The 27,428-nt window shown below is 45.0% G+C and overlaps 2 protein-coding genes across 4 annotated transcripts in view; one reads left to right on the forward strand and one right to left on the reverse strand.

Moving 5' to 3' along the window:
* On the reverse strand, positions 1–25,275 carry UBE2G1 (ubiquitin conjugating enzyme E2 G1). Of its 2 annotated transcripts, XR_003531088.1 has the most exons (7): positions 24,984–25,127; positions 10,715–10,817; positions 7,904–8,001; positions 6,652–6,830; positions 3,305–3,428; positions 1,378–1,413; positions 1–1,257 (listed from the first exon to the last, which is right to left on the reverse strand). XR_003531088.1 is itself a non-coding variant. In XM_027664414.1 (6 exons), exons 1-5 carry the CDS (start codon positions 25,027–25,029, stop codon positions 3,342–3,344), a joined length of 513 nt encoding a protein of 170 aa, XP_027520215.1. In that variant the 5' UTR covers positions 25,030–25,275; the 3' UTR covers positions 1–1,257; positions 3,305–3,341. The 2 variants fall into 2 exon arrangements, 1 of the variants encoding a protein (XP_027520215.1); XM_027664414.1 differs by lacking the exon at positions 1,378–1,413 and having other exon boundaries at positions 24,984–25,275.
* A 601-nt stretch (positions 25,276–25,876) lies between these two features.
* SPNS3 (sphingolipid transporter 3 (putative)) overlaps positions 25,877–27,428 on the forward strand; it is a 47,398-nt gene continuing 45,846 nt past the window's right edge. For both annotated transcript variants that reach the window (XM_027664508.1, XM_027664507.1), the window contains exon 1: positions 25,877–26,057. The gene's annotated coding sequence lies outside the window, so the exon portion shown is untranslated. The remainder of the gene's footprint in view (positions 26,058–27,428) is intronic.

Here is a 27,428-nt window from a genome sequence, read left to right on the forward strand (position 1 = left end):
TTGTTATTGGAAAAAATTATATTTTGGAAGAACTCACTACAGGTGACAGAATTCCAAAAATCAAATTACATGAAAATATACATCGTAATTTTCTTTGTACATTAGGTGAGGAAAACTCTGGAGTAGAAGGCAAAGCAGATGAAGGGCCACAGAAGAGAGTAAAGGAAGGAGGGAAACTATTTTTGAGAGCAAACCCAGAAGTTAGTCATTTGAAAGCCTACAGATGTGCATGCTTGAACTCAACCTTGAGAAAAAACAAGCCTCCCCCCCACACACACACCCCGCCCCACAAACAGGCAATGAAAAAGGCAAACCAAAAATTTCACCCCTAAAAAGCAGCTCATTCCTATCTTGGACTAACTTAGTCAACTGAACTTCCAAGGGAAAGCACTCAAGTCCTTGGAAGTTAAAAATCCCTCAGGCTGCTCAAGGGTGCTCCAGGGCCAGTTTTATTGCTATACCCAATTCAAGAAGGAGGAGTAATTGGGTTTAAAAAAGGGGTGGGAAGGAAAAAAAAAAAAAATAAAGCACCTTTGAGACTACAAAGGTCATCATAAAAGAAGACACAAGTAATTGATAGCAAATCCTTTCAGGGTTTAATTAGGAAAATTTTAAAGTTCTGATGGGGGGAAATAAAAGGGAGCACATTTCCAAAAACCAAAAAACAAAAACAAAAAAACAAAAACAAAACCCCTAAACTTTAATAAGCGAGAAATTTTAATTAAGCCTCAGTGGGTCAAAGGAAAATTAAAGTGGGAGGGGAAAAAAAACCCAACAAAATAAACCCAAAAAAACAACTTTATCCTAATTGTTTTTAGTTTGACATGCTTCACAAGTTGTTGTTTGGTTGTTTTTGTTTTTTTTTTTAAACTCATAGGAAACAATGAATAGGGAGAGAAAAAAAAAACCTGCTAAAATCTTTAGAATTTACACAATTCTATTCCTAACTACTGACAGCATTATTTGGTACAATGTGTATTTGTGGATGTACATGAACAGTATATATATTATCCGGATCATGTTGTGCTATGTACACATCTTTACAATTCTTCCTGAAGGTTAAAGCAGTTCATTAGATTTCAAAATGCGTAATCATCTTGTGTTGGCACTTGTTAGGCTCTTGTCAGCATTGATAACTGGCATGTTTTATTGCAGCCCAGTTCCAGCCAGTGTTTGCCAACTTGTAACAACAGAAGTCCAGCAATAGGTGGGTAGAGTGCAGGAAAAAAAACAGTGCCATGTTTCTCAATTGGAGACCTGCAAAGAAATCACAGGTGTTAAAATGAAACCTCTCATCACCCTCAGTTACTGTCAATATGTTAATCAGTGTTTCAGGCTCAAGAAGGTAACTGTTACTTGTTTAAGAACTTTACATACCTCTGTGCAGGAGATGGATAAATCCAAACTCATCACCTGAGAAAGACTGGAGTTAGTTCAGCACACTGTGTATCCAAGCTCAACTATCACCTTCAGGCTCCTGTTGTTCATGTTGCTTCTCAAGGCTGGATTATTCACACCCAGGGCTGAGCAGTGCAGATTTATCACTGACAGGTCTGTGCATCCCTGTCCAAAATGGGCCAGCAGTGCCCAGGGAGCACTGGCACCACAGCCCCCAGTCAGACTGCACTGGGCTGAAACCAGCTGGAATGGCCCCTTCTCATCCAGCTCCCTGCCCATCCCTCACTCGGGAGGAGTCACCAGGACTCAGAAAAAGCTTTTGCCTTCCAAAAAAGCAACACAGCATTACTTAAAATATTTGTCACGAGCATTGTTTCACGATGGCCAAGTTCAACATGGCAACAGAGCTGAGGTTAGTTAAGGATACTCTGGAGTGTTACTCACAGTTACTCCCTTTCTCCAACACAGGAAAAAAAAAAGGAAAGCTGCATTAACAGTTCTTACACTCCAGTTACAGGCAGTTGTACAAGACATTCCGTTCCTTTGCTTAGCCTTTTGATCAATATTGAGCATTTTTCATGCTTTATCTACACCAGAGAAAGTTCCATCAAAGCATTTCTGCAGAGAAGAGATCCTGCAGTACCAGTTTGTCACAGCTGGAGCCTTCCCCCAGCCCCTCAGTGCTTACGAAAGGGTAAGAAAGGAACTCTCTCCTGTACAACCATGGTGAAAAAAAACTAACTAGCAGAAGAATTTAGTAAGCTTTTCTGGTTTTTTCAGTCAGTACAACCCCTCTGAACTACACACAGTGCCATATTTCTGCCCCTGTGAGTTATATATGCTGCAGATAACCAGTGAATATGGATTTGGGCTTCTCCAGCCAAATTTCACTTGCCAAACCAACCATTAAGAAAAGGTAGCTTCAACACGAAGCTCTTTTTTGCTTTGAAAAGCAAGAGTGGGAAATTATTAGCTCATGGAGGAAGTTTTCCTTTGGCATACCAAAGATAAAGTGACCAAAGGCCAGGGATTTAAGGCCATGTTTTAATACAGAGCTTTCTACAAGAGGTTATTAAAAGTCCCATTAAAACTGAGATGTGATTGTGCAAATTAGAGTAAGTATCTTGAGTCAGAATCTCTTTAACAGGGTGGCATAAAATGCAAATATCACGTCAGCTGCTCTCAGGTCAAAACTTGTCCAGGCCCTCAGAAACATCCCAGTTCAGCTTGCAAGCAGAACACAGCTGTTTGTCTGAAGCTATTCCCAAGCCTTCCTCAGCAAAAATGTTGAGGTTTCTTTGGCTGCTGAAAAGAACATCACCTTCCTTGATATTACTGATGGTCAACATCTCAGCTTGATCCTTTCTGATGTGCCAGCAGACTTTGCACTAAAATTCCTGTAGCAAATTCCTGAAGCAAACCCTTCTGAATGGTTCCCAACAACCACACTGAAGTCTTACTTAAAATCTACATGCAACATGCAAGATAAACTGCAACTCCTGAGACAGCAAGACTTTTAAGATGCTTTTAAAAGATTCTTGCAAGTGTTCTTCACAATAATGAACATGAAAGAATTATTCCCCCCTTCTATTACAGCTCCAGCAACCTCTGAGCACTCTTAATAAAGCAGGATGAATTCTGATAAAGAGAAGTTAAACTGCTGAACAGCATAAGTGCAAGAGCACAAGAGAAGTTCCCCAATTTTGGCAGAAGTCAACTGCACTCAGTTCTTTTAGTCTTTAGCACTGCACACAGCCAAAGAGCTCCACTGAGGCCACGCAGCTGAGAAGAAAGGGTTGGGGTTTTCTTTTTGCTTTTGGGAGGGGGAGAAATAGTTCAGCAACACTCAGGCAGAAAAACCTCAACTCAGGTAACTGGCTTGTCTTGGCTTGAGGAGGATACTTACCCTGAAAAAAGTGAAGCTACTAGCTGCTGAATAAGTGTCACTCAAAAGCAGTTTCTTGGCTTTTTCTTACACAGCGGGCAACTTTTCTTTTAAATTCTCCATTTCTGTCTTCTCTCCATTCTTTCTGTAATTGAATAGACAGCTTTCAGATGTCAGTCCTACAACAATGCACAAGCTCTAGGAAGCTTCTTGGTGTTTTATGCTTTCAGACATTAGCCATCTAGTCAACACCTAAATTTGCTTACAGTCACTGAAAACCTGGGATATTCAGGACTTTTGGAAGCTTCCTCTGGGTTTCTGTGCCAGCTGCTCACAAGACAGTGAGGATGGAGCTTTGAATTTTACACATTCTCCAAGACTAAACTGGTGGCTACACTAAAATCTATTTACTTCAGCCTGCAAAGCAGCAGCAAACTCAAACTGTGGGCCACAAGCTGTTGTTATGGGTTAGAGATAATGTCTTAGAGATAATGTCTTTAACTGCAGTGGTGAAAAAGGTACTGTGGAGCTGGTAGTTAACTGAAATTTTTTTCTTTTAGGACAGTTTCAACTCCCTCTCAGTCTAGCCAGGACACTGCAGGACAGAAACACAGAAGTCACAGTGTTCAGAAGAGGCACAGCAGTGTCCTTAGAAAGCAAACACCTCCTGGTTAGATATGGCTGCAAGATCCTGGCTCTGTGAGAAAGACCTGAAGAGAGCACTCAGCTCACCCACTGCTGCTCTCTGGGACGGGGATCTGATTTCAGAGCTGCCCAGATGAAGAGCAAAGATAAAGATGAACAGGAAGAGAGGTAAGAGGTAGGTCTGATCCAGAGATGCACACATCAAGGTGTCACAAAAACCTACAGGAGCAAGTGCAGCCAGATTGCCTTTTTTTTTTTGTGCCAGGCTCATGAGGAGCTCAGATGAAAGCACAGCAGCCTCAGGTGTGGTAAAGATTGACGTGCTGGGTACTGCCCCACAGTCAGAAGGGCTGGGAAAATACAAAGAACCCCTTATTCCATGAAGTGCCACAGTTCTTAAGCCTCTGATATAAGCAATATATTCTTAATGCAGGGGTGAGGGAAGGGGTCAAACCCCCACATTGTTTTCCCTATGCCATCTAGTACACACACCACCTTTCTTTTCACCCCTGCTCAGAGTGAAGGTTGTAGTGAGAAAAAAAATTAGGATAACTGGCATATCTTAACACATTTACCACCTCCAAGCTCACTTAGTCAATAAATCACACTGGAAAAGCCCAGCACATCTCAACTTCCCAGTGAAAGCACAAATAAGGCTACTAATTAATTTGTTCTTTTTCAGCAATTCATGCAGCAAGCATTTGGTTCCTTGCACTGGGACACAGGACAGCTCACACAAGGTGGCTTAAGGCCAAGAAAAGCTTTGAATTTGTGCCCTCTGAGCTTCAGAGCCTTAGTTTTTGTTTCTACTTTTTATATTTGTAGTTCTATAAAGTAAGTGCTCCAACTTGAATAGCGAGTGAAGTTTCCAATTTGACAGCTACGTCTCTAAAAATGTTATATTAGGTCATGAACTGTTCTGTTTGCTTTTCAAAATATCTATTCAGGTTCCTGTTCCTCATTTTTTTCCCCACTCCAAGAGACTCCAACATGCACAGTTCATTTTTCCAGCAGGCAGGTATATCCCCTGCTCCTGTAATGCCCTGAACTGCCTCTCTAACACCTTATTCTCCAGATTTATTTAAAACTAGAAATTAATCACAGCAGACAAAGTATCTTTTAGTAACTGCCAAATTTTATTGCTGCAGTAAACACAGGAGCTGCTGATTCTTCATTACCCTGATGAGTATGTTCTGGTTCATATGAAGAGATCTACAATCCAGCAGGAGAGGCCGAGCTGCTCAAGCAGCACATTGAAAGTTCCTTGAAACGTCTCAAACCATAGGCAGAAAAAATAGTTTCTAGCATCCAAAGTGATGCCTCAGTACTGTCTTCACAGTCAGAGGTGGATTTATGTTCTTTCAAGCTGGGCTAGAAAATGCTGTTTTCATTTTCAACCCTTGCCCTAAGGTTCAGGTAAAACCAATTCAATTTGTACCTAACTTCTCTGAGGAAAAAAGAAAAAAAATAGAAAAGAAGTCACTCTTGAAATAGTTGTCACAGTGGGGCACAATAAAAAAGCTTGTGATGTCAGGAAGGTAACAAGGACAGCTAAAAACACCTGATTTCTCCAGGGTTAGGGCAGCTACATTGAACATGCATCAGTTTGGGAACTGAGGGATTCTAATTGCACTTTCAGCATTTCATTAATAACTTGCTCCTCCCAGTGCTCTCAGGTTTGCCAGCAGAAAATGTCTGTGTCTCCTGGGTATCTGTTTCCACCAGTAACATGACACAAGAAGGGGAGGTCCAACACTCAAAGAATGCTAAATGAGGATACTGGTCACTACAACTTTGTGTTCATTTTCTGTTTTCTCCCCATTCAATTTGTTTCACATGAGTCTGTTCCCAGGATGATTTTTCAGCAGAGCTCAACCACCTTTGGAAATATAACATAGTAGATCAAAGGCTCCAGGAAACTACCAAACTCCCACCCACTTTGGGAAGGTACAGCTGGGCTGACAGAGCAGGTTCACATTCCTCTAGGAAATTCTGCATCTTCCAGTCCCCATCTCCCTTTTCCTCACTCCTACAGTTACAGGACCCAGAACTTCTCTTTTGAGAGAGGACAGCACTCATAAGTCACTGCTGAACTGCAATTGAGGAGTAATTCCAAGGAAAGCATGGTGGTGAGATCTCAGATGATTGGGGCCTGAAGTCTGTTTTCCCTACGTCTTTCCAGAACTGAGACTTCTTTTTCCCCTCCCCACCACCTTTATCAGCCTAACTGTCATTCTGCTATGAAGGCAGCTCTTCTAGAGAGCTGACAGCTGTGTTCATACCCCCCAGAGCACAGGCCATGCTGCACAAACACTGTGCTGCATCAAACACCTGCATCCAACAACTGCAGCTTCACCCCAGCCCTTGACTATAAATCAGACCATTTTCCTCGCTTTTAGCCAGTCCACAGGGGACAACCCTTCCTCCAGAGCTGAAGGCCAGATGCCCAGTGAAGCTTTCAACTGCATTCTCAGAACTACACAGTCAAACCTACTGCTCTGAGAATCCATGAGACAGGAAAACTGATGCAGAGAGGTGTAGGGAACTTTCCCAGGGCTAACTGTCGATTCTGTTTGACACCACTGCATTTCCCAACAAAAAGATAACCTTAGCCTGCAATATAAGATTCTTCCCAAGTCACTGTACTGTTTATCAAACTAGAAACAAAGCTCCATTGCAAGGTCTCTACAACAAGACAACGTGCAGTCCAAGCAAAGTCTTACCGCTGCGTCGACATTAGCAGGAGAATCACCATTGGGATCTGCCAGCATAGAAATAACACTAATCATGATGGTTTCCACTGTGTGAATGGGAAGCCAGCGTTCCTCAGGTTTTTCATAGCCATATTTGTCTTCCCCGGGCTCGTGAAGGATTGAAATGCAGACATCGCCGTTCTTGTCAACTGCAAAACACAAGGAGGAATATTTCAGTGGTGAACAACAGCCTGGCATCCCTTCAGGAGTCAGGGAACTGCTCATCCTCACCCCAGCCAGCCTCAAACACGGTTGGGAGGACACTTTATACAAGAGGAAAGGCATTAACCATTGCAGAGCTCCAACTGTAACAAAGAGGGCTTGGGGGAAGTCTGAGGATCCCTGGACTTGGGGCAGAGAGGGCACACGGGGAGGGAGAACTCAATTCTAACCATGCTGCAACTTCCAAGTCTATTTATTATTTCGACAGGCTTCCACTCCAGCTTTTTCTGTTAAGTTCAGCAAACTAGAGAGTGACCTTTTCTCCACAGCATATCACTGGAACATATTGGAATATGATTTAAACTGCTGGAATTAGAAAGTGCCTGACAAGTACTCTGGTATTTCCAGAGCTGAAATTGCCACAGCATCAAAATATCCCCTGTCCCTGACGATGGGAACATTGTGCTGCTCTCCTCCCAGTTTTCAACATCTACAGTTTCTGAGGCTGAAGAGCATTTCTCCTTCCCAGTAAAACCACCTCCCATTTTATTTTACCTTCCCATCTATGTCCAGCAGTGCCTAGGTAAAGGAAACATTAGGAGGAGTCTCCTTTGGAGGGACTAAAAGATGCTGTGATTTCCTTTCATGTTTCCCCAGAGGAGGACAACCTTGGGCCCTCTACAGTGAACTGCCAAGTCAGTAATACCAAGCTGAAATACTTGAAGGTGTAACAAAAAGCAGCTCCAGAAGTCAAGCTTCTCCTCAGACCAGAATTTTGCACTTAGGAAAAAAATTAAGCAAAAAAAAAAATCCCTGAACAGTTACCAAGAATGCAAGAAGCTGCTCTCGACAGCTTCTGAAAATACTTTAGGAGTATTTTATGCTCTCAGAGCAGCCCTATTAAAAAAATCTGCCATGGTTATTACTTCTTTATTAAGTGAAGATGGCAAAGTAAAAGCAGAGTTTCATATTTCTAACAAGAACAGAAACGTACCCATTTATCTTCACTGCATTTTAGTCCTTAACTGCAAAAAGAAATTGAAACTTTGACATTTCTTACCATTTGGATGCCAGATTTCTGTGATGAATTTCATTTTTGGCGGCCTCAGTGGGTAGTCTTTTGGAAAAGTAAGATGAGCCTTGAAAACACCACCTTCACTGGGGAATCAAAAATATCTTAGTAGAGTTTCTTGTAAGCTTAAGCTGAAGGTTGGAACTTACTGCTGTATCAAAAGCTCTAAGTTTACCCCTCACACAACTGAACATGTTGGTAATTAACAGTACCAACACTTCCATATGCAATGCAAAGAGTTTCTAGATTGAGAAGATCCTTTCACAGGATACTGCCAGTTCCCCAACACTATCTTTTTTAGAACTAGGATGATGTTCTAGAGGGGAAAAACCACCCAAAAACATCAAAAAACTGCCAAGGAATTCACCATCTGGAATCACAACTTACATTTTTCCACCCAGTACATTTATTAACAGGAAAAAAAAAATATTGCCAATAACTGCCCTTCTCAAGTACAGGCAAGCTGACACTCATTTTCTTCCTTTAGAGACCAAATTTTGTGGTATCAGCCTGCAGCAGTGAACCCCAGTGAAAAAAATCACTGAAAGCTTTAGAGCTGTGTCTACAGCATGAAAAACGTAAAAAACCAAATTTCCAATACCACTTTTTCCACACTAAGCTAAAGGGACTCAGACATGACAGGGAGGTGTTCTGCATTACAGTTACCCACTCAACTGGAAAACAACAATAAACAAGAGACATCCAGTTTTTATGTGGATTTACAGGCCAGGAACAGTCCCTTTTGAAAAAATGTGAGGGCCTGTTTTACATGGAAAGCTTTACAGATGGAATACTTTGCTAATGTAACTACTACAACAGCACTTGCCCTGTTACTGTCATTTCTTGTAATTGAAGTTTGTAACAGAATTTGCAATTGCAAAGGCAGAGATGACAAAAAGTGGGCCATAAACCTCCAAAGGTGGCACAGGATGTGCAGTGTGTGTGACGAGGGCAGCCACACAGACAAAACAATTGGTGTAGAAAACAGTTCAGTGCCAATTTTTTTTTCCTGTATTTATAAAGTGTTAAGACAGCCAGTCCCCAAAGCCCACAGGCTACTGGGAAAATAACATGTTTTACCACCACTAACCAAAGATGTGCAATTCTAGCAAGTGTCTCAAAAAAAAAAAAACACAAACCAAAAAACAAAAAACCAACAAAATCCACAAACCCAACCCCAAAAATCACTAGATGTGAGTGACTTGGCCCTTGAAGCAGCTGAGGGGATCTGAACCCACAGCAGTCATTTTTCACAAGTTTTAGAAAAGAGAGGCAGTTTCCAAAGAATCCCTCACCCTGGGAAGGGTAAGAATTCCAGAAACTGGGCTATTTTAACATCTATAACAGTCAAGACAAAGGAGTGTTAGATTACATTTGTTGATAGCCCCAAACCAGTTAAATCTTTTTTTTTTTCCAAAGTGAAAAGGTCCTCCTTTGCCTTTTTAAAGAAGCAGATCCTAAAACTGTAGGGTGTCCCTGGTTGCCCCATATCAGCTGCACACAAACACAGTTCTTAAATTGAATATCCATTAGAAATCAGTTAATGAAGTACAGCTGTCAATTAAGGGAGACCAGTGCCATTTCTAGCAATATTCCTAATAAAGGGGTTTCTGTCAGTAGAATAATGCTCTGAGTCTGAATCTTTGAAAGTAAACTCAGAATAAAGTGGGAACAGGAATGAGATTTAAGTTTGAAAACTGGTGAAGTTTAACTATTATATTACACTGTCAAACAGCCCAGGGAGGAGGGATTCAGCCTCATACTACCCTGAAAAACAGCAACTGGGGACTGGAACAGAAGAGAGCTTCTTATCTAAAAAGCCTCAAAAAAAGCTCAGGACTTCAATGAAGTGGGGAAAAAAATAGTATTGCAATTTTTAGCCCCTAAGATGATGTTCAGTTAGAAGCAGCATTTCTTTACTGACAGTATTTATAAAACGGCCATGAGAATGTAACAGAACCACTACAAGATTGTTCAGAAAAGGTCAAGAGAAGCTGGAGAAATCATCTCATGCAAGATGTGAGAATCACAGTGTAATGAGCTTGAGGAAAAGCAAAGCAACTTGATTACTGGGCTTAAGTATTTATTCAGAAGGCTGCAGACACGAGATATACAACTTCATGCTGGGACCAAAAGTGACCTCAAGTAAATGTCACTGGGCTTTTTGTATCAGTAATTTACCACTGCAAGAGCCTAAGGAAGGAAAACAGAGTTCATCTTCAGGAGTTCACTTTGAGTTCACCTTCAGGAGTTCACTCTGAGCTGACCCCTCCCGGGCACAGAACGTTTCCCAGGAGCTGGGGTAGATGATCCCCCTGAAGTACTCCAGGTCACAGCTGGAGGTTCTCCCATCTCAAACTGACAGGACTTGAGGCTCTGTGGACTCCTGCAGTTCCCCCAAGTAAATCAGCTGGAATATTTGCCTGCATCACCAGCACGAAGTTGTAACAATCTCACCCTGTGCTATCAGCTGAACTCCAGCCTCCCTGCAGGAGCAGCAAGGAGTGGATTTTACCTGCCTTGCTTATGTGTGAAAGGAAACAGCAGCTGCCTCTAAGGACAATCATTCTTTCTGTTTTCTATACAAGAACAAAGGGATCAGTGTTGCCTTTTCCCAGGGGAGCAAAGCACTTCAGAACTTCTCCAGAGCAAATCCAGCTATTTACAGCTATTTTGCTAGTAACAGAACAGCATTACCTAACTTAGCACAAAGATTTTGGTTAACTTCTACTCACTTAGACCAAACTAGAACTAGTAAAGCTGAATTTACTTAAGTTTCTATAAAGTATCAGTACTTACTATAGTGTATCTGGAGGACCAATAATAAGGACTTCCCATCGATACAGATCATTATCATCTATCAAGCCCGCTGAAAATCCTTCCACTGGATTTTTGTTGAGCTCTGTGTAGGAAAAAGAAATTTCAGAGTAACTTTAGGTGTCTAGGACATGCATTTGCTGTTCTGCTCATGCCTCTGTACGTGACCAAAAAACCCCAGGGTATTTGGCACTTACTCATGGACTGCTGGCCTGGGTGAGCTCCCTCAGCTCCCAGTCACACACACGCCAGTCTGTGCCTAAGCAGAGCCCAGCTCTGGCTCCAAAACTATCCAAGCAGGAGCAGAAGGGCCACAATAACTCACATGGTCTCTTAAACTAGAGACCAACAAGTGTTTAAGCCAAGAAACAGGTTTTCTACCAATAAAAAAGCCACAGTGTAAGAACCCTGAGGAGCCAGCTTAAACCAAAGTCTATCTTTAACTCCACAAAACGTTCACAGAAGATCAAAGTCACGCTGTGTTTCTATTTAAAAGTAACATCCTACTTTCCTTAAATGATTTTTTCCCCAGAATCTGAAAGCATTTGAGACCTGTGCCAGTGAATTCTGGAGATGATGATTTACTATATTCTGAACTACTAGAAGAGAACACAGAAGATAAGCTGTTTTGCTGTTCAGTGTTTGTGGGTTTTTTATTTTTCCTTTTGTTTCACAGTTTTATCCACTAGTGATAAGCAATACAGGATTCTGAGTGTATAGACCACTGCCAGATAGAGGCTTCTCTGGCAACAGCCATGCAGAGGTCAGACCTAGATGGAGACTCCACTGAGTTTCTGCTTTCAGCCTGCTCCAGGAAAAAACATGAGATTTGGAATCAAACACCTCAAAGGAGTTCTGCCTAAAATCCAACTGGGGTAGGGAGAACATCTATTAACTGACAGCTTCAGGTAAAAAAATTACTTCAAATGCCATATTGATGCCAAATTGAAATTCTTCACACAGCATTTGCAACAGTCCTGAGAGATCTCGGGTATTTAGGAAAGGGGAAGGTGGGGAAAAAAAAAAGTTATTCCTTCAAATGGCCAGTAATTTCCAGATGAAATTAGTGATGTTTTCCTTTACAATTATATTATACAACCCTCGTTACTCTGTTCCACAGCCCAGTTTGTGCACATATTCCCACTTTGTAAACCCAGTAGTTGTATTTTGTATTATTTGAAATTCAGAGGGTCTTAGAAAGTCCTCAGGTACAGGCAGTACCTTCACTTCAAGTGAAAACCTCAATTTTATGGAGAAGAGCCTACTGTTAATTCCACACTGATTTGCCTGTAAGTTTTCAGACACTGTTTGCCAGCGAAGTTCTGAACTATTTAAATCATGGTTAAAAAAGGCAAGAAGAATCAATTCAAGCCCCACACAGAGTCTGATCCACACAGGGAGGAGGTTCACATGGAGGATCAAAGTCCTGGAGAGGCAGATACCAGGATATCAACTTTGCTCAGTCACTGACAATTCAGAGCCAAATTTATCCAAACGTGACTCAGTGCTAAAGTCCCAAGGAATGCATTGGAAGGAGTTTCCCTGGGAGTTACTCAGAGGCTTTTAGTCACAAGGTGAGGTCAACCACCCACTCCCCAAGGTGCAGGACAAAGACCTGGCTACTGAACCAAACCACGGTTTTCCAGACAATGCCTGAAAGAAAAGGTAACATCACAGGGTCTGTAACCAAGACAAAGCTTCAACCCCCAAAACTACAGCACAGCCACATCTCCACTAAGCAAATCTGTTTTCACACTCTGGCATCTATGAAACTCTGGGGAAACAGCTGCACAAGCTTGAGTGACTTCAACTGGAGGCAGAAGGGGCAGATAGACTAGGCAAGTGTTCCACATTAAGCCAGAATTTCACCAGCCCCTTACCACAGGCATTCCTTCAGCATGGGATATTAAAAGTACCATACCAGTAGTGAACATAACCTGCTTTTTAAAGCAGGATTTCATTTGGAAAAAAAAAATATTGCTTGTGCCAAAAAGCCATCTCTGCCCAGGACACTTCTATAATCCTTTCAGGTGGTATATTAGTGCTGTAATACAGAATATCCACCCTAACAGCTACAGAAGTCAAGAGAAAGTGCAAATACCAGGTTTGAGTCCTGTGAAACGCAAGCCCCCTCATTTCTGTAGTTCCACAGGGAGAAAAGGATTTATGCCAAGTTCTGTGTGAACTGCTCTAACTCAAGCTGCTCATGTTTAGCTTCTTTATTGTTTGCAAGTTATCGCTTCTCAGTGATAAAAACATTGAAGAAGCCTGACAGAAAAAATTCAGCATTCTTCTATTTAAATATGCCACACTCTTTTCAAGCATTCCAACGTACACATTTTTTTTTATAATTCTTAATTTGTGCTATTTTAATTTCTTTTTATATCTGTCTCAGCCTCAAATAACTTTATCCTTAAGTAGCTTGAAACGTTTTTCATGCACTTATTCCCAAAGAAAGACAGCTCTTACACTGACTAATACCTAGGACTGTGCAAGGGACGTCGGGAGAAGGAATAAGATTGCTGGTGCCAACTGTTAATTAACTTAAGAAAACATCTAAACTGCATGAAAGGGACAGTCATTAGACATCTTCAGTTAAAGCAGTTAAAGAACCTTGCTTAGTGGATGTTGCCTATAAAGCAAATGACCACGTTACAGCTTTTAAAGAAGGTGGCCTCAGTCTCTGCTTGGGAAAAGGTTATTTTCCTTCCGTGGCAGCAATTCTGAACCACAGTTCAAACAGCTGCTGCCTGCAGAAATACTCTGAGGTAACACAATGGCCATAAGCTCAGCCACCTTCTCCATGAGAGGTATTTGGAGTTACCAGAGGCAAGTTAAAAATGAGCTTTTCCACCCAGATTATTTGTGCTAAACTAAACACCGGGGCTGGTCATCAGACAAAAAAGGAAGTCTCAGGAAAGTTTTGCACTGGGACATGAAAAACATCATCCTTGGCTGCTTTACCATGGACAGCCAAGAGCTGCTACTCATTAAAACATGCCAACAAGGCAAGAGTTTGTTTGGTTTTGCTTTTTTCCCTGGATATGGTCAGTGCTGCACATCAGAAAAGGTCACTGAAGTACCACCTGTCTCTTGCCTATCTGCTCACTAGCTGAGCCTCAGACAGTGGTGAAATCCATGCACCAAAATCCCAAACAAGCAGTGATGCAAACATGGCAAGAAAGGAACACACACACTCTGCTCAGTGCCACGGGGCTGGTGCCAGGCAGGGGCCAGAGCAGAGCCTCCTGCACTCCCAAACACGGGACACCTGCTCCCTGTGTCCATCAGTCCCTCCCTCCCATTAACTCCCTGCAGCCCGAACGGGAGCTCTGCCAGACAAACACACAGATGATGGATATCCTTCATAAAGCAAAGGACTCAATTCCTGCCTGCAGGCAGGGAGAGGGGGAACAGGCTCTTGGTGCAGGTCCTCTCCAAAGCCCGGCTGAAGAGCTGCCCTCCGGGTCCCAGAAAAGCAGAGAAGCCTGACACCTATAAAGAACTGGAACACTCCACGTTATTTTTCCAACATTTTTTTTTTGAGATTTCCTGCTTAGCAAAATATATCCTGTACTTTTTAAACATAAATGAGTCCATCAACACATTTCCATCAAGCCCATGCCCAAGTAAGTGCCACTTACTTGCTACTAGTATATTTTACACTCTGTGGTTTAGTATTTCTGCCAGTATTTTCTGCGTTTCTGATTGTTTAATGTAACAGACTTTTTTCTACCCAGAGAAAAAAATAAGTTCTTGCTCTCAGTCCAGAAGCAGTTTCAGGTAGAGCCCTTTGCAGACCAAGCAGCAGCTGACAGCCAAAGCAGCACACACCTGGACAGCTGCCAAGCACCAACATACTTGGAACAGAACCCTGTGTCTGCTTAAAAATTAAGACATGCAGTTCCTTTAATCCCAGTCCTGAACCTGGGATCAAATCCAAGACCTCATTTGGGAAGTGAGGAAGACTCAAGGGCCATAATCCAACAGAGTTAAGTCCAGAAGAGACTTTCAGGTCCCATGGCTCCCCTCACACACGATCTGCCACACAACACACTGTCCCTTTAGCTCTGACTAAAGCAGAACTGAGTTACCATTGCCTTAAACCTGAGCCAACACAGAACCATGAGCTGTGCTTCCAGTTTCAGGGTTTAGTTTCCATCAAGCTGATGTTCCCACACTCACTAAAACTGCCTTTGTAAAAGCCAGGGGTCCTTCACCAATCCCAGAGCAAAGCAGCATCAACAGAAGTGACTAAGCAGAAGGAGCCCCATGGCTCCATGGAGCAGCTGTGTCCGGCATCCAAACTCGTCAGCCTGACGTCTCCCCCAGCCAGCCACTGCCCAGGAACACTGCAGGGTATTTTAAGCTACATTACAGCACAAAGCTTTCAAAAATCCAAGTTTCTACGTTATTTTTAACAGCAGCCTCTTTAGTAAGTCACACAGTGGTTGAGTTGTGTGCAGTGGTTGATTGAGTACAACACAAAACCAGAGACCAGACAGCCCAAGGCCTGGCTAAGGCTCCTGGAGAAATCACCTGGCTGGCTCACCCAGCTCTCAGAAAAAGCAGCACTTTATATCTGCTGTACATAAGGCTTGTTTTTGTCTTAGTTGCTTTTTGTGAGGCTCAACACTAGTCCAGGAGCTTCTAACAACTGTTCAGATTGAAAAACCTCTTCCCAGAGCCTTCCTGTCTGAATCCCAAACTGTGACTTCCATATAGTTCTACTTAACTGAGGTCACTTCTGACTTCCAAGACTTTGGTGCCTGCAGACCCAGCTGCAATTTCCTGATTCTGGAGCACCAGGGCTGAGATGATACAGTAACATGATCTCCCTGTACAGATGTATTCCCCAAGCTCTCCCTATTACCTGCTTTCATCATGTTCTGTCTTGCTCCACAAGCTCATCCAAGAAGTTCAGACAAAACACAGCATAAAATATGCACACACTCCTGATAGCCACCCTGGGAGTGACAAATACAACAGCAATTAAGATAGAACAGGTTCAGTCTCAGAAGGACATAGAAATTATTTTGGAGGGAGACAAACAGTAAAGACAGAGAGGAGATTCTACCAACCAGTTCAGTAGCAGCTTTCCATTTGACTCTTAACTTTAGCCTGGCAACTAATTTCCACTGCTCCATGTGTCACCTCTGCTTAATAAGGGCAGCATTTCAGACTTCCACAAATCAAATTCTCCTCTCAGCTCAGAGAATTTGTAGGGAGGGTTGGACAATTAGCATTAACAGGCAAGTTGCATCTCAGTACAGTTCCACACAGCTTTGTGTGCTGCTTTGCTTGCCATGTCCTCAGCTACACCTACAAAGTCTTCCACGAATTTGCACAGTGAAGCAGGTTTTGGAAGGACAGAGGACAAGGCTGGGGGTTTCTTGTTTGATTTTTGGTTTTATTCCCAATCAAACTCCCAGCCATGGCCACAGCTCAGCTCTGCAAACAAGTGGACAGCAGCACTGGCTGAAGTGAAGCAGCAGAAGCTCCTGGAACTGGCACTACAGCTCTGAGGATGAAGGTACCAGAGACATTTTAATAGAGATTGGAATTCTTCTATGAGTAAAGTGTCACATTATTCTAGAATTAAGCTAAGAACTGAGTTTCTTGATTCTGTGTGTTCTGTACCTCCATGTTCACAGGAGTCCTGGCATACCTGAAGACAGAGAATTGGAAGTTCAGGTCAGCCATTTAGTTAAAAACTGAGTCTTAACACACCAACCAGGAGCTTGCAGGTCTTTGGTACTGCCTTGGTTCTAAAGGAGTTCCCCATAACTCCTTAAGCCCACAGAGGTGGACACCAGTAGACATTGATGTATTTGCCATTCAACAAATGTCTGAACTCAACAGTTTAAGTAACTGTGGAGCACATTGTGCTTCTAAGCCCACAAGCCTTTCCTCTCAAAACAAAGGTGTTCAAGTTACTTTCTTGCCCAAATCACTGGAAACAGAAAACATACTGATGAAAACCTTTGAATTTCGCAGTGGTGTTTAAAGTTTTGAAAGTTATGCTTCCAGAATTAAGGTTCTCAGCAGTAAATTCAAAACATATGTTCAAATTAATATCAGTCATGTAATTCTGGTAGAAGTCGAGATAAACTGTTTCTTGCAGAGCCCTTTTTGACTGGACTGCCACAATCATGCTCTGTATCCCATAGGACCAGAATCCAGCCCAGTTGTACCACCCAGGCTAAAAAGCAGTTTAAATAAGCCTGTTAAAAAACCACAACAAAACCATTCCCAGTAAGGTCTGGATTTTGAGGGGAAGTGGTATGAGGAAGGGAGGGGAAAGAAAAGTGACTGGAAGAACCCTGATTCTGAAGTCCACATCTGAAAGGAAACAAATATCTCAGCAGGGAACACACAGTGCTTTGCCCATGAAGAGTCAACTGCAGCACAGGGCCACATCCATCTCTCACAGTCAGTGGAACAGAAATGCCACCTTCCCTTTGCCCTCGGGGTCTGATGCCTCTTTCCACTCTGAAGAGTCAAGACAAGTATTCAGTGGGTACCTCACCTGTCTGTATTGGAGAGGGGTCACTCTCAGCAGCATCCAAGAGAGATCTTATCAGGATAAGTAGTTCCTGAGACTCCGTAATTATCTCATCCCGAGGCAGATGTCAAAAACAGGTCAGATGAATCACACTCTACATGCACTTATTTCTCTCACCTACAAAGGACAACTACAAGCTTCAGATGTCCACTGTGCACAACTGCTGAATTTGGCAAGACAGGGGCCACCCTCGGTGTCATTAATGTTGTTGAGTTTAGCACGGACAGGAGAAGTTAATTAACCTCCTAACAGCTGTTTGCAAATTACCAACAGACTGAAGCTACAAAAGTATCTTTTCAGTAGTCACATGCACACTGCTCATGAAACAGCACTGCTGCACAGAGCCAAGAGCTCTAGGACGTGTGTGGTTTACAGACAAGAATAGAACACCACTAGAAATCCAGCAGAAAGCCTCTCTGGCAACAAGTTGCCACAGGGAGATGCGAGGAGTTCATCAGGAGCTTTCCTTGTCATATGCCTAAATTGTGTTGCAAGTCAAGGACAATTTTCCAGCTTGTTTTCTCTCTTGCTTTTAATATGAATAACAGGTTTGCATAACCTAACTTGAGCTACATTGTTATTCAGAATTGTTTTAAGACGTCTCTGTAAATGACTCCTGACAGCATCATCATCTAGATCAGCACCAAATGCCAGCCAGCTAAAAAAAAAAAAATCAGCCAGCTTGGCCTACTAGGTGTTGTGATGATGGCAAGGAAATAGGTTTCCCTTAACAAACCACACACAAGACTGCATGTGAAAACCTTCACAAAGTGCTCCTATCAAAAAGCCTTTGTTATTATTCTAACCCTGTATAAGCACTGCTAACGCTCCTGCCCAGGAGAGCAATTATTTTTATGGAACCCTATTTCAATTAGATTGCTATACTTAAGTGTTCCTACAAGGTCTGGATATCTGATCTCTGCTCCAGCTGATACGCCCTGGACCTGTGAGCAGGAAAGAGAAGGAAATATGAACATTTTACACTTGGAAGGAGGCCTAAGGCTCGAGCCTAGTAGAGACTGTAAGTGCAAGATCTCCCCAAGGCCAGCTCCTGACAGATATCCACACACCACTGCAGACTGAGGCACGGAGCAGGTGCAGCAGGGTGATAGCAGGGCCCTGCATGTGAAGTGCCACCCTGATTCTGTTCCCACACGCTGGAACAAAAAGCAGACAGTACAAGTTTCAGGAGTCATATGCCCTCTTCCTCACCCAAGCCACCTGCTCTTCTTTCTCCAGGCACCCAACTCTGCACACTCATTTTAGTCCTTGGTTACTTCACACTCTCAGAGCAGCAGCCACCTCTCAGTTCAGTTCCACTTCGTTAGAGCTCAGCCTCTGTGCTGGGAACAAACTGGTGTGTTTTAGATCAAACCTGAGGTTGCACTGAACACATTGCAAGAAGAAACTTCAGCAGAATGCCTATCTGAGGCAAAGAAGTTTTACCTCCCAAGTTCACTTATTTTCAGACTGGTTACCATAGGGCTTTGGGGGAACTAAAAACCAGCTTGTACCAACCACAGAAGAGACCAAGTAATCCTGTCTTAGTCAAACATACACATGTTCCAAGTCTGTCTTGCATCAAAAAAAAGAAAACATCTCAAAGAGATGCAGAAGAGTCAAGGCAGAATCAGTTATAATTACAACCTGTGGTTTTATCTGAAGACCATTCACTCTACTTGATTCATCCCAGATCTGTTTCTCTTAAACAAGAAATTTATAGCAAATCAACAAATCCTCAGTTTGCAGTTCTGCAGCAAATAACTCTTTAAACACATAAGATGGAATCACCATCAATCACACAAGGCAAGACAATTAATTGTGATTTGGGTGATTTAACATCTCCAAATAAAGATCTTATCAACAAAGCAGGAATTCTTCTAAGGAAGAATTGGTTTAATTTTGCTTCTTGTTTCACAGGATCTCCAGCCACAGGATCTCCCATTCCACTACTCTCTAACAAAACAGGAAGAAATCACTTCACTGCCAGATCCAGGTATGCCCACACTTTGGTATAACTCACAGTTTGGGGGGAGCAGAGAAGGAACACTCAATTTATGGTAAGCTTAGTTCTTTCCCTGCATGATTAGTAAGCTGACCCAGGCAGAGCCAACTGGCTGTGACTCCTTGAAGAGGCAGCTACAGTAAGTTTATGAAGCAGGTTATTGCTCCATCCTGTTCAAGCAACTGGTTGAGTCATCAAGCTCTTCCATTCTGAGGTTTAGCTAAACCTCACTTTCCAAAACTGCCAGAATCCCTGAAAGATTCTTTCTGCAAGAGGAACATCTGAAAAGCTAACATGTAGTTAGCAGAGTTTGCCACTAGTCACATCATTATTTGCAGCACAACAGAAATTCAAGCTGTTTGTGCTGTTACAGTGACTGGAGTCTGAGCAGGGCCTGTGTTTTAGAAGTTTTATTTTCTATTAAGTCAGCTTGAGCAAGGGAGCTTTGATGATTCTGTCAACACAACCTCACAAGAAACAAGACTGTGTTATCTGCTATAATGGGGCCCCACTGCCAGGGGGTAAAGGTGAGAGGTACACACATGCTGTACCCAAGCATCCCAAAAAGCATTAGACCAACCAAGATAAGATGGTTATCAAAAATATAAACTAGTTCATTTTAAAAAAATATGCAGGGGTTTTTTATAACTTCAGTATCACTTAAAATACTAAGTCTGACGTACAGGATCTTGGAGTCTTAATTATTCAGGATAATCAGAATATTACTGACCATATGAACAGACCTCCCCAGAGGAGCTCATAGGCAATCTAGCACCAAATTTATACTTCCAATCAGTGGCACTCAAATTACTATCTTGTAGACAAACCTCCTGTAAGCCAGTACTCAACTGTAAACAAAGTGGGTTTTTCATACACCAGCCACCCAAAAGAGATGCATCTCAGCTTTGATGTATAAAGTGATCTTAACTCCACAATTTCCTCAGAATTCACCACTCAAATATATTTTTAAAACAGTAAATCCTACGTAACTGCCAAAAATTCAACTAGCTCAGTGTTACACAGCAAGGTTCTTTCACACAAAGAAGTAAAATTTGTTGAACTGTCACATGAAGTATTTAATACAGTTTTCCAACTTGTTAATTTTTCATTAGGCATTTCTGCTTTGAAACAGGAGCTGTACACGCTCTAAACTGAAATAATGCCCCGTTTCTCATGTTTGAGAAAAATATTACTGTGGCTTTTTCTGTATCCTAAGTTGGAGATTATTTACAACCCAGCACAAGTGCAGCCAGCAAGGGCACGGTTATTCCTGTTTCCAGTGCTCCATGTTTATGTTAAAGAGAACTTGCACTTCGAGTTCCACTGTGTGCTCCCTCCATGAGCCTGCTGGGGGAACTAGACAGGCCTGCCTACTCCAAAGTCTCTGTGTCAGCAAGAATTTGGCAGAAAGATGAAATAAAAGCATTCAGAGAAATACCTCAGTCTGCAAAACCCTTGGGCTTGACAGCTCTGGAGACTGGGAGAGAAGTTTCACGCTCCTGTTGTCTCCTGCCTCTTTTTAAAGAGCATAAAGTTTTGGGGGCTGTAAAAAGAACGGAGTTTCTCCTCCCCCACCTCCCCTGGGGGGTGAACTCTGCTAACCCAGGGCTACACCAATCTACATACTTGCTGGGGACTTTTTTTTTTATTTTTTTGAAGTTCAAAGGCATTTTTTTCCTTTTAGTTTTTCCTGCACTCTGCTTGCAAAAAAAGGGGACAGGTCACGGTTTCTATTTCACATTATTACCAACCCAGAAAGTGCCCTTCTCCTTAAAAACAAACAAACAAACAACAAAGGTAAGGACAAATATGTTTGAATTCCAAGATATTTCCAGAAGCTGCTAGAGCTTACAATTAAGCTGATTTGAGAAGGAACAGCATTTAGTTTCACAGGTATCTGTAGATATCTGATCCTTCAGCTCTAGTTAGACTACCCCTGTAAGTGGCTTTGGTACTCAGAGATCTCCACTCACCACTTCCTTAGCACTTTAAAAAAAAAAAAAAAAAAAACAAATAAAAACTCCCCAAGCTTCTGACTCCCTTGAATTGTTCTTGTGCCCAAATGGGGGCAAGCAAATGTCAATATGAAAACAGCTACTACACTAATTCCCTGGTGACCCAGCTCAATATTTCATTAGCAAAGGCACTGTGAAGCCACATAGAATTTGGGAGAAAAAACAAACAAACAAACACATAACAACCCACATCTAACCTGAGGTTGTATTTTGTGACTGTCATTGAATGTCCCTTCTCTGAGAGCATTATCAGCATCCAGAACAGCCACTGGAGCTGAGAGGCATGTTGTGTATATGGTGCTGTGGTCCCGGTTCCCTGCTCAAGTTACAATACAAACCAGTTTGCTCCAGGAAAAAAAAAAAAAAAATAGAAGTCTGTCTTCATACACTTATAGGAGCAACCTGGGGTTGTGTTGTCAGGTTTTGCTGTTTTGATGAGACCTATTGTTTTGTCTCACTGACAACCAAGCAGCCTCAGCAGCTGACCTGCACTTTAACAAAGTGCTCAGGAATTAAAACAGCTCATTAAAGTGCTCGGTGCCACAGACACCTCCTTTCCCCATTATGCCTTTATTGAGAACCATATTAAGAACCAAAGCATACAGGAGACCAATAGGGAACCATTCTGAGAACTACTGTTTTACATTACCTTCTCCTCCTCCTGCCATTGTTTTTTCCTCTTGGCATTGAAAAAAGCTATCCAGGGTCTCACAATTAAGGAATTTTTATATTCCTCAACTGCCCCACCATTATATGGGTTTCAGATTGCCCCTTCAACCTCCCTCCACTTCTGGGTGTCTTGCTCAAGTCTAACAGCTCCAACCTCACATCCCTTGTCAAATTAGCATTATTGAAGCACAAGTGAGTGATCTGAAGCAATTTAAACTAATTTAGGTCACAGAACTCCTATCCTGTCTGCTGTCCTCCAAACCCCACCAGTAGGTCCAACCCCATGACTCACCACACTGGATACAGGCAAAAGCTGCATGGAGCAGAGACACTGAGGTACCAACCCCACCAGGACACAAAAATACCACAGTGCTGATTTTTGGTTTGAGGTAGAATAAGCAGGGTGAGTGTAAACAAAGGGACACAGTGGAGCAGCTCAGACTTGGAAGAAGACAGTCAGCAGCAGGGAAGGAAGATGAGACATCATGAAGCTCAGCCTCTGCACTGTGACTTCAAGCAGCCTGCCATCTGAAAAACCAGTGTCAGCCCAGGGCAGCTCAGGTCAGATGTCACTTAGTTATCACACATGGAAGAAACTATTCTATTTCTCAGGTCACTTACTCCATGTAGGACTCTGGAAGAGTTCAAGACTCTTCTTCAATACTCACCCCACTGAAGTATGCACACTCACAATCACTTTTAGTATTGTTTCAATTTCTTTAAATACGTGTAAAAGCATACCAAGGGCACTAATATTACTTAAATCACAAAAACCCCACAAGAGCTGCATGGAGCAAGCAAATGGTTGCAGTACTTGAGTCAGTACAGTTGAATCAGTAACAGGGGCAGCTGGGAAAAGCTCACCATTTTTTACCAGAACACACAAAGCCTTCAGAAAAGAGTGAGCAGAAAGTTAAACAGAAGTTAACCCCCAGATATAACAGTCTACGAGTCTACTTACATATCCAACCCCCCTGTGCTTACACAAGGTCAAAAAACATACAACAGAAGCTGAATACTTACTATTGAGAGACTCCAGCTAAATGTCAAACTTCTTTTCATGAAGCACAACTAGTCGGTTAAAAGAGAAACTCCAGACAGCTGAACAACTATTCTAGGTTACCAAATGCTCGTTTTTATCAAGTTAGAAAGCAACTATTCTACACTACTGCTTCCTTAAACAGATCATTTACGGCAAAGAGAATCTGCACGTCACATGCAGCCATGAGCTCCTGTAGTAAGGGTACACCTAGAACTCTTAGCTCATCTGAGCACGCAGACACCTCGCTGAGTGTCACTAACAACTCCAGCAGTTGCTAAGGCATTAACAGGTGCATGCAGATATTCAGGAGTGCAGCCACAGGATGAGATTTTTAGCCACAGTATGAGAGGGTTTTGTTGCTTGGTGGTTTTTTTTTTTTTCCCCCGAGAGTACCACCTTAAAGGGGTAAAACATCCTGTGCTGGTCGTTAACTATATTGAAGTTTCTCAAACTGATCGTCAACTAAAACCAGAAGACAGTGCTGGAGACGCACAAGCACATCATCCAGCTCGCTGTGCCCGGTTATGCAACCTCACCTCCTTACTGCTAACAATGCTGCCTTCCACCCTTAGGCTTTCAGCGACATTACTGAAGTCTCAGGCCAAAATCCTCCTCCGGGAATTCCTGTACCACCCAGTGACCCCGTCCCTTTGTATGGCTACTCCGCCAACTCCAGCCGGCGCTGGAACTGCCCGAGTTTAGGGACACCTAGCAGCACACATTTCCTTATCTGGCTATGAAGCAATTTTTACGTAAGGGACGAAAAAGGCGATCCTATTCTTCTCAAGGTGCCGGGCGGACCTGTGGGCTTCCCGGAGGGGACGGCGGGGGCGCAGCAGGCGGGGGATGCGGGGACATGTGCGAGTGGGGGAGGGCTGGAGGGAGGGAGCGCTGGCGGCGCGTTCCCCTTTAAGTGTGGCAGCGCACACATGGAGCCGCATTGTGCGGCCCCGCGCATGCGGGTCCCCTCGGCGGGGCCGGGCCGGGCCAGCTCGGCCGCCCGCCCGCCCGGGGACAAAGGGAGGGGGCGCGGCGACACCGAGCCCGGCGGACACCCCGCGGACACCCCGCTGCCCTCCGCGGCCGCCGCCGCCCCGGCCCTGCCCGGCCCCCGGCCCGCTCCCCAACTCCTCCTCCCCCGCGCCCGGCCCGCCCTCTCGCCCCCGGCGGACCCCCCGCCCCTCCCCGCGGGTCCCCCCGCGGCGGTCCCGCCGCCCCCCCACTCCCCCAACCATCCCGCCGCTGCCCCGGTGCTCTGCCCCCGCCGCTCCTCCCGACAACAAAGGGGGAGAGCGGCCTCCCCCTCCCGGCACGGGAGGCGAGGGGGAGCCGCGGCGGGGAGGCGGGACGGGGGCACCGCAGGTCCCCGCAGGAAGGGGTGCGAGAGCGGGGGGGGTCACCCGGGCCCGGAGTACCGGGGTTGGGGGGGAACCCTCCTTCCTCCGCCTCTCCGCGGGGCCTCACAAACACCCCCAAGCGTCCCCCCGCGCATCCCCCGCGCTGCGGGACGAGCTCCGCGTCCCTTCTCCCCCCGCCCCGGGCGGACGGGCCCGCAAGGGGAGGGCACGGGGAGCGCTCGGGGAGCCCCCGCCAGGCTCGGGACTGTGGGGCCCGGTGCCACCCCGCGCTGCCCCGGCGGGACGGGGGCGGCCGAGGGGACGCTCCCCCGCCGTGCCGGCCCCGCTCCCCTCCCCCGGCTCCCCTGGCAGCGATCGCCGGCCCGGCTCCCCCTCCCCCGCTCGGCCTAGTTCCCTCGGCTCCCGGCTGGGCACGGCGCGGCGAGGGGGGGCCGTAATCTCCCCTTCCCCCTCACACACACACCGCCGCCCGCCCCCTCCCCGAGCCGGCGCCCCTTCCTTCCCCTCCCGCGGGCCGCGGCCCCTCCGAGGCCGCCCGGCCGCCGCTCCCCCGCGGCGGATGACCCGCCGCCCTCCGTCCGCCGCCGGTCCGGCTACCTGCTAGTTGTCTCCGCAGTAGCAAGGCGGACTGGAGCTCCGTCATTCTCCCCCGCTCTGCCCGGGGAGGGAGTCCCAGCGGCGGCGGGGACGGCGCGGCTCCTGGCGCTGGGAGAGGCGGCGGCGGCGAGCGTCGCTCAGCCCGCCCGCTCCGCGCCCGCCGGGGGTCTGGCTCGGCGCCGGCCGCCACAGCACGCAGGGTCCCGGGCAGGGCAGCGCGGCCGTGGCTCCGAGCCGCCCTCCTCCTCCGAGCCCTCAGCGCCGCCACCTCCCGCTCCCCCCGCCAGGAATTTCACCGCACTCGGCGCCGCGCAGGCGCGCCCGGCCCTTCCGCGCCGCCATCTTGAGAGGGGCGGGCAGGCGGCAGCCGCGTCCGGCCGCCATGTTGGGAAGGTCCCTGTCCTCCCCTCCCCCCCCCCCCCCCCACTGTTGAAGCCCAGTCTGCGGGCGAGCGGTTCGTGAGGGGAATGTCCTCGCGAAGGACGTCTGTGGCAGTAAACTAAATCACTAGAAGTTCCACCTCGACATGAGGAAGAACTTCTCTCTGTTGAGGGTGGCAGAGCGCTGGAACAGCTGCCCAGGGCGGTCGTGGAGGCTCCCTCTCTGGAGACATTCCAACCCACCTGGACGCGTCCCTGCGTGACCTGCTCTGGGTAACCCTGCCTTGGCCTGGGTTGTGCTGGGTGATCTCCAGAGGTCCCTTCCAACCCTAACAATTCTGTGATTCTGTGCACGTCCTCATGAAAGACATTTTTAGGATGAAATTCTCCCCTGTGAGGGTGGGGAGGCCCTGGCACAGGTTGCCCAGAGAAGCTGCCCCATCCCTGGAAGTGTCCAAGGCCAGGCTGGACAGGGCTTGGAGCAACCTGGGCTAGTGGAAGGTGTCTCTGCCCATGGCAGGGTTTTGGAATGAGATGATCTTTAAGGTCCTTTCCAAGCCATAACATATTTTTCTCTGATTCTATGAGGGGCACAGTGCTGGCGGCTGCTGTCCTGGCTGTCTCTGCCGGCACCTCTGAGGGCTGAGGGATTCTCCAGAGGGAAAGCTGGCTGGACACGTCTGCCCTCAGCATAGTAAGTAAGAACAGCTCCCTGGCCATGGGTCTTTCCTCAGAGCCCTCAGACTGCTGCCATCTCCCAACCCACTAAAATACAGGCAGTTTTGAGCAGGAGGATATGCCCAGGAAAGGTAAAAAGCAGGATAAAAAGCCTAAATCAACCCTTATACCTGTGAGGGGTGAAAGGGCTCTCCTGCATTAGTGTACCCCTGGAGGACAACCTAGGCTTGGGTTTGGATCTCCAGCAAACGCCTTCAGAAAAAGGGCTTTTTGGGACATGACTGCAATTCTGAGGACAGGCACTGCTCAGGGAAAGAGCTAAAAATTAAGATAATTTATCCCAAAGAACTAAGTAAACAGCCAGGAGAGGTCTGACAAAAATACAAATTGTCTGTATGCTCATGTGTTGACTGTGAAAAATACACTGTGATAAATAGGTGTGTGAGATTTTAAAATAGAAGGCATGGGCTGCTTTACATCTCTCTCATAGTCTTTCAGCATCCTATTGGATTCTCTTAATTTTACATTTCAGTTCTCAAGTAAATGCAGTTTCTGGCTAATTGGATGAACCATTATCACCAGTGACAGAGAGCAGGGAACTCCCTGCTCTACTGCAGAAAGAAATTAGTACAAAGGGATTTATCCTGTATCAGTTTGACAGAAATGTTCAAACCCTTTACAAAAGCAGCCCTCTTTATTTTTTCTACTACACGGGGTTTATTTTGTTTGTGAACACCAAACTTGACTTGCAACGAAGGAAAGAGAACAAGCCTATGAGGGAGATGTTTTTGGTTGGCGCTGCTGAAGTCATTTCCCATGCTGCAACTTGGAAGGCCCAAGTCTGAGAGTTTCATTACTGTGCTAGTACAATTAATCAGAATACTATTCCCAGATGTTCTTGCAATTCTGATTAAATCTGTGTCCTTTTCAATGATTAAACTAGGATGACAGAAGACATTCCACAGTGTATGATACCATTGCCACAATTCATCTCACAAGGGTGTTCTTTGCCAAAGAAAGTCTTTGTGAAAGCCTTTCTCCTTTGTAGGTTGACTCAAATTCTTGAATGCATTTTGTATTTGTATTTTGTATTGCTCCAGTCAGGTTCATTCAGTCTTAAAAACCTTCTATCCATTTAAACATAGAAGGCTATCATGTGCAAGTGCATTTTGTAAACTTATTATGCTAAGAGACAGTCACCCAGATTGGAATTCAGGCGTGTTGATGGGAAGTGACACTATTGTGGATGGTATTTCTCTTCCAGGAATAAAAGGTAGGCTTTCTTCACAATGTCAGTTAAGCCAGCACTAAATTCACTCGCTCAACTTTCTGTACCTGATGTCAGTTCAGGCATGAGTACACTTTCTGACAGTTCTATTAATAGAGG

The sequence above is a fragment of the Corapipo altera genome, unplaced genomic scaffold (genome assembly GCF_003945725.1).
Source record: "Corapipo altera isolate COAL_440 unplaced genomic scaffold, ASM394572v1 181b, whole genome shotgun sequence".
Classification (NCBI taxonomy): Eukaryota; Metazoa; Chordata; class Aves; order Passeriformes; family Pipridae; genus Corapipo; species Corapipo altera.

Bases quoted from the DNA above. Each gene is read 5' to 3' on its own strand.
- UBE2G1 (XM_027664414.1), bottom strand. From the start codon at position 25,029: ATGACGGAGCTCCAGTCCGCCTTGCTACTGCGGAGACAACTAGCAG. The intron at 10,818-24,983 runs GTAGCCGGACCG...TTTCCTACACAG, and splicing joins ACTGCGGAGACAACTAGCAG to AGCTCAACAAAAATCCAGTG. The intron at 6,831-7,903 runs GTAAGAAATGTC...TGTGTTTTGCAG, and splicing joins AGAAATCTGGCATCCAAATG to TTGACAAGAACGGCGATGTC.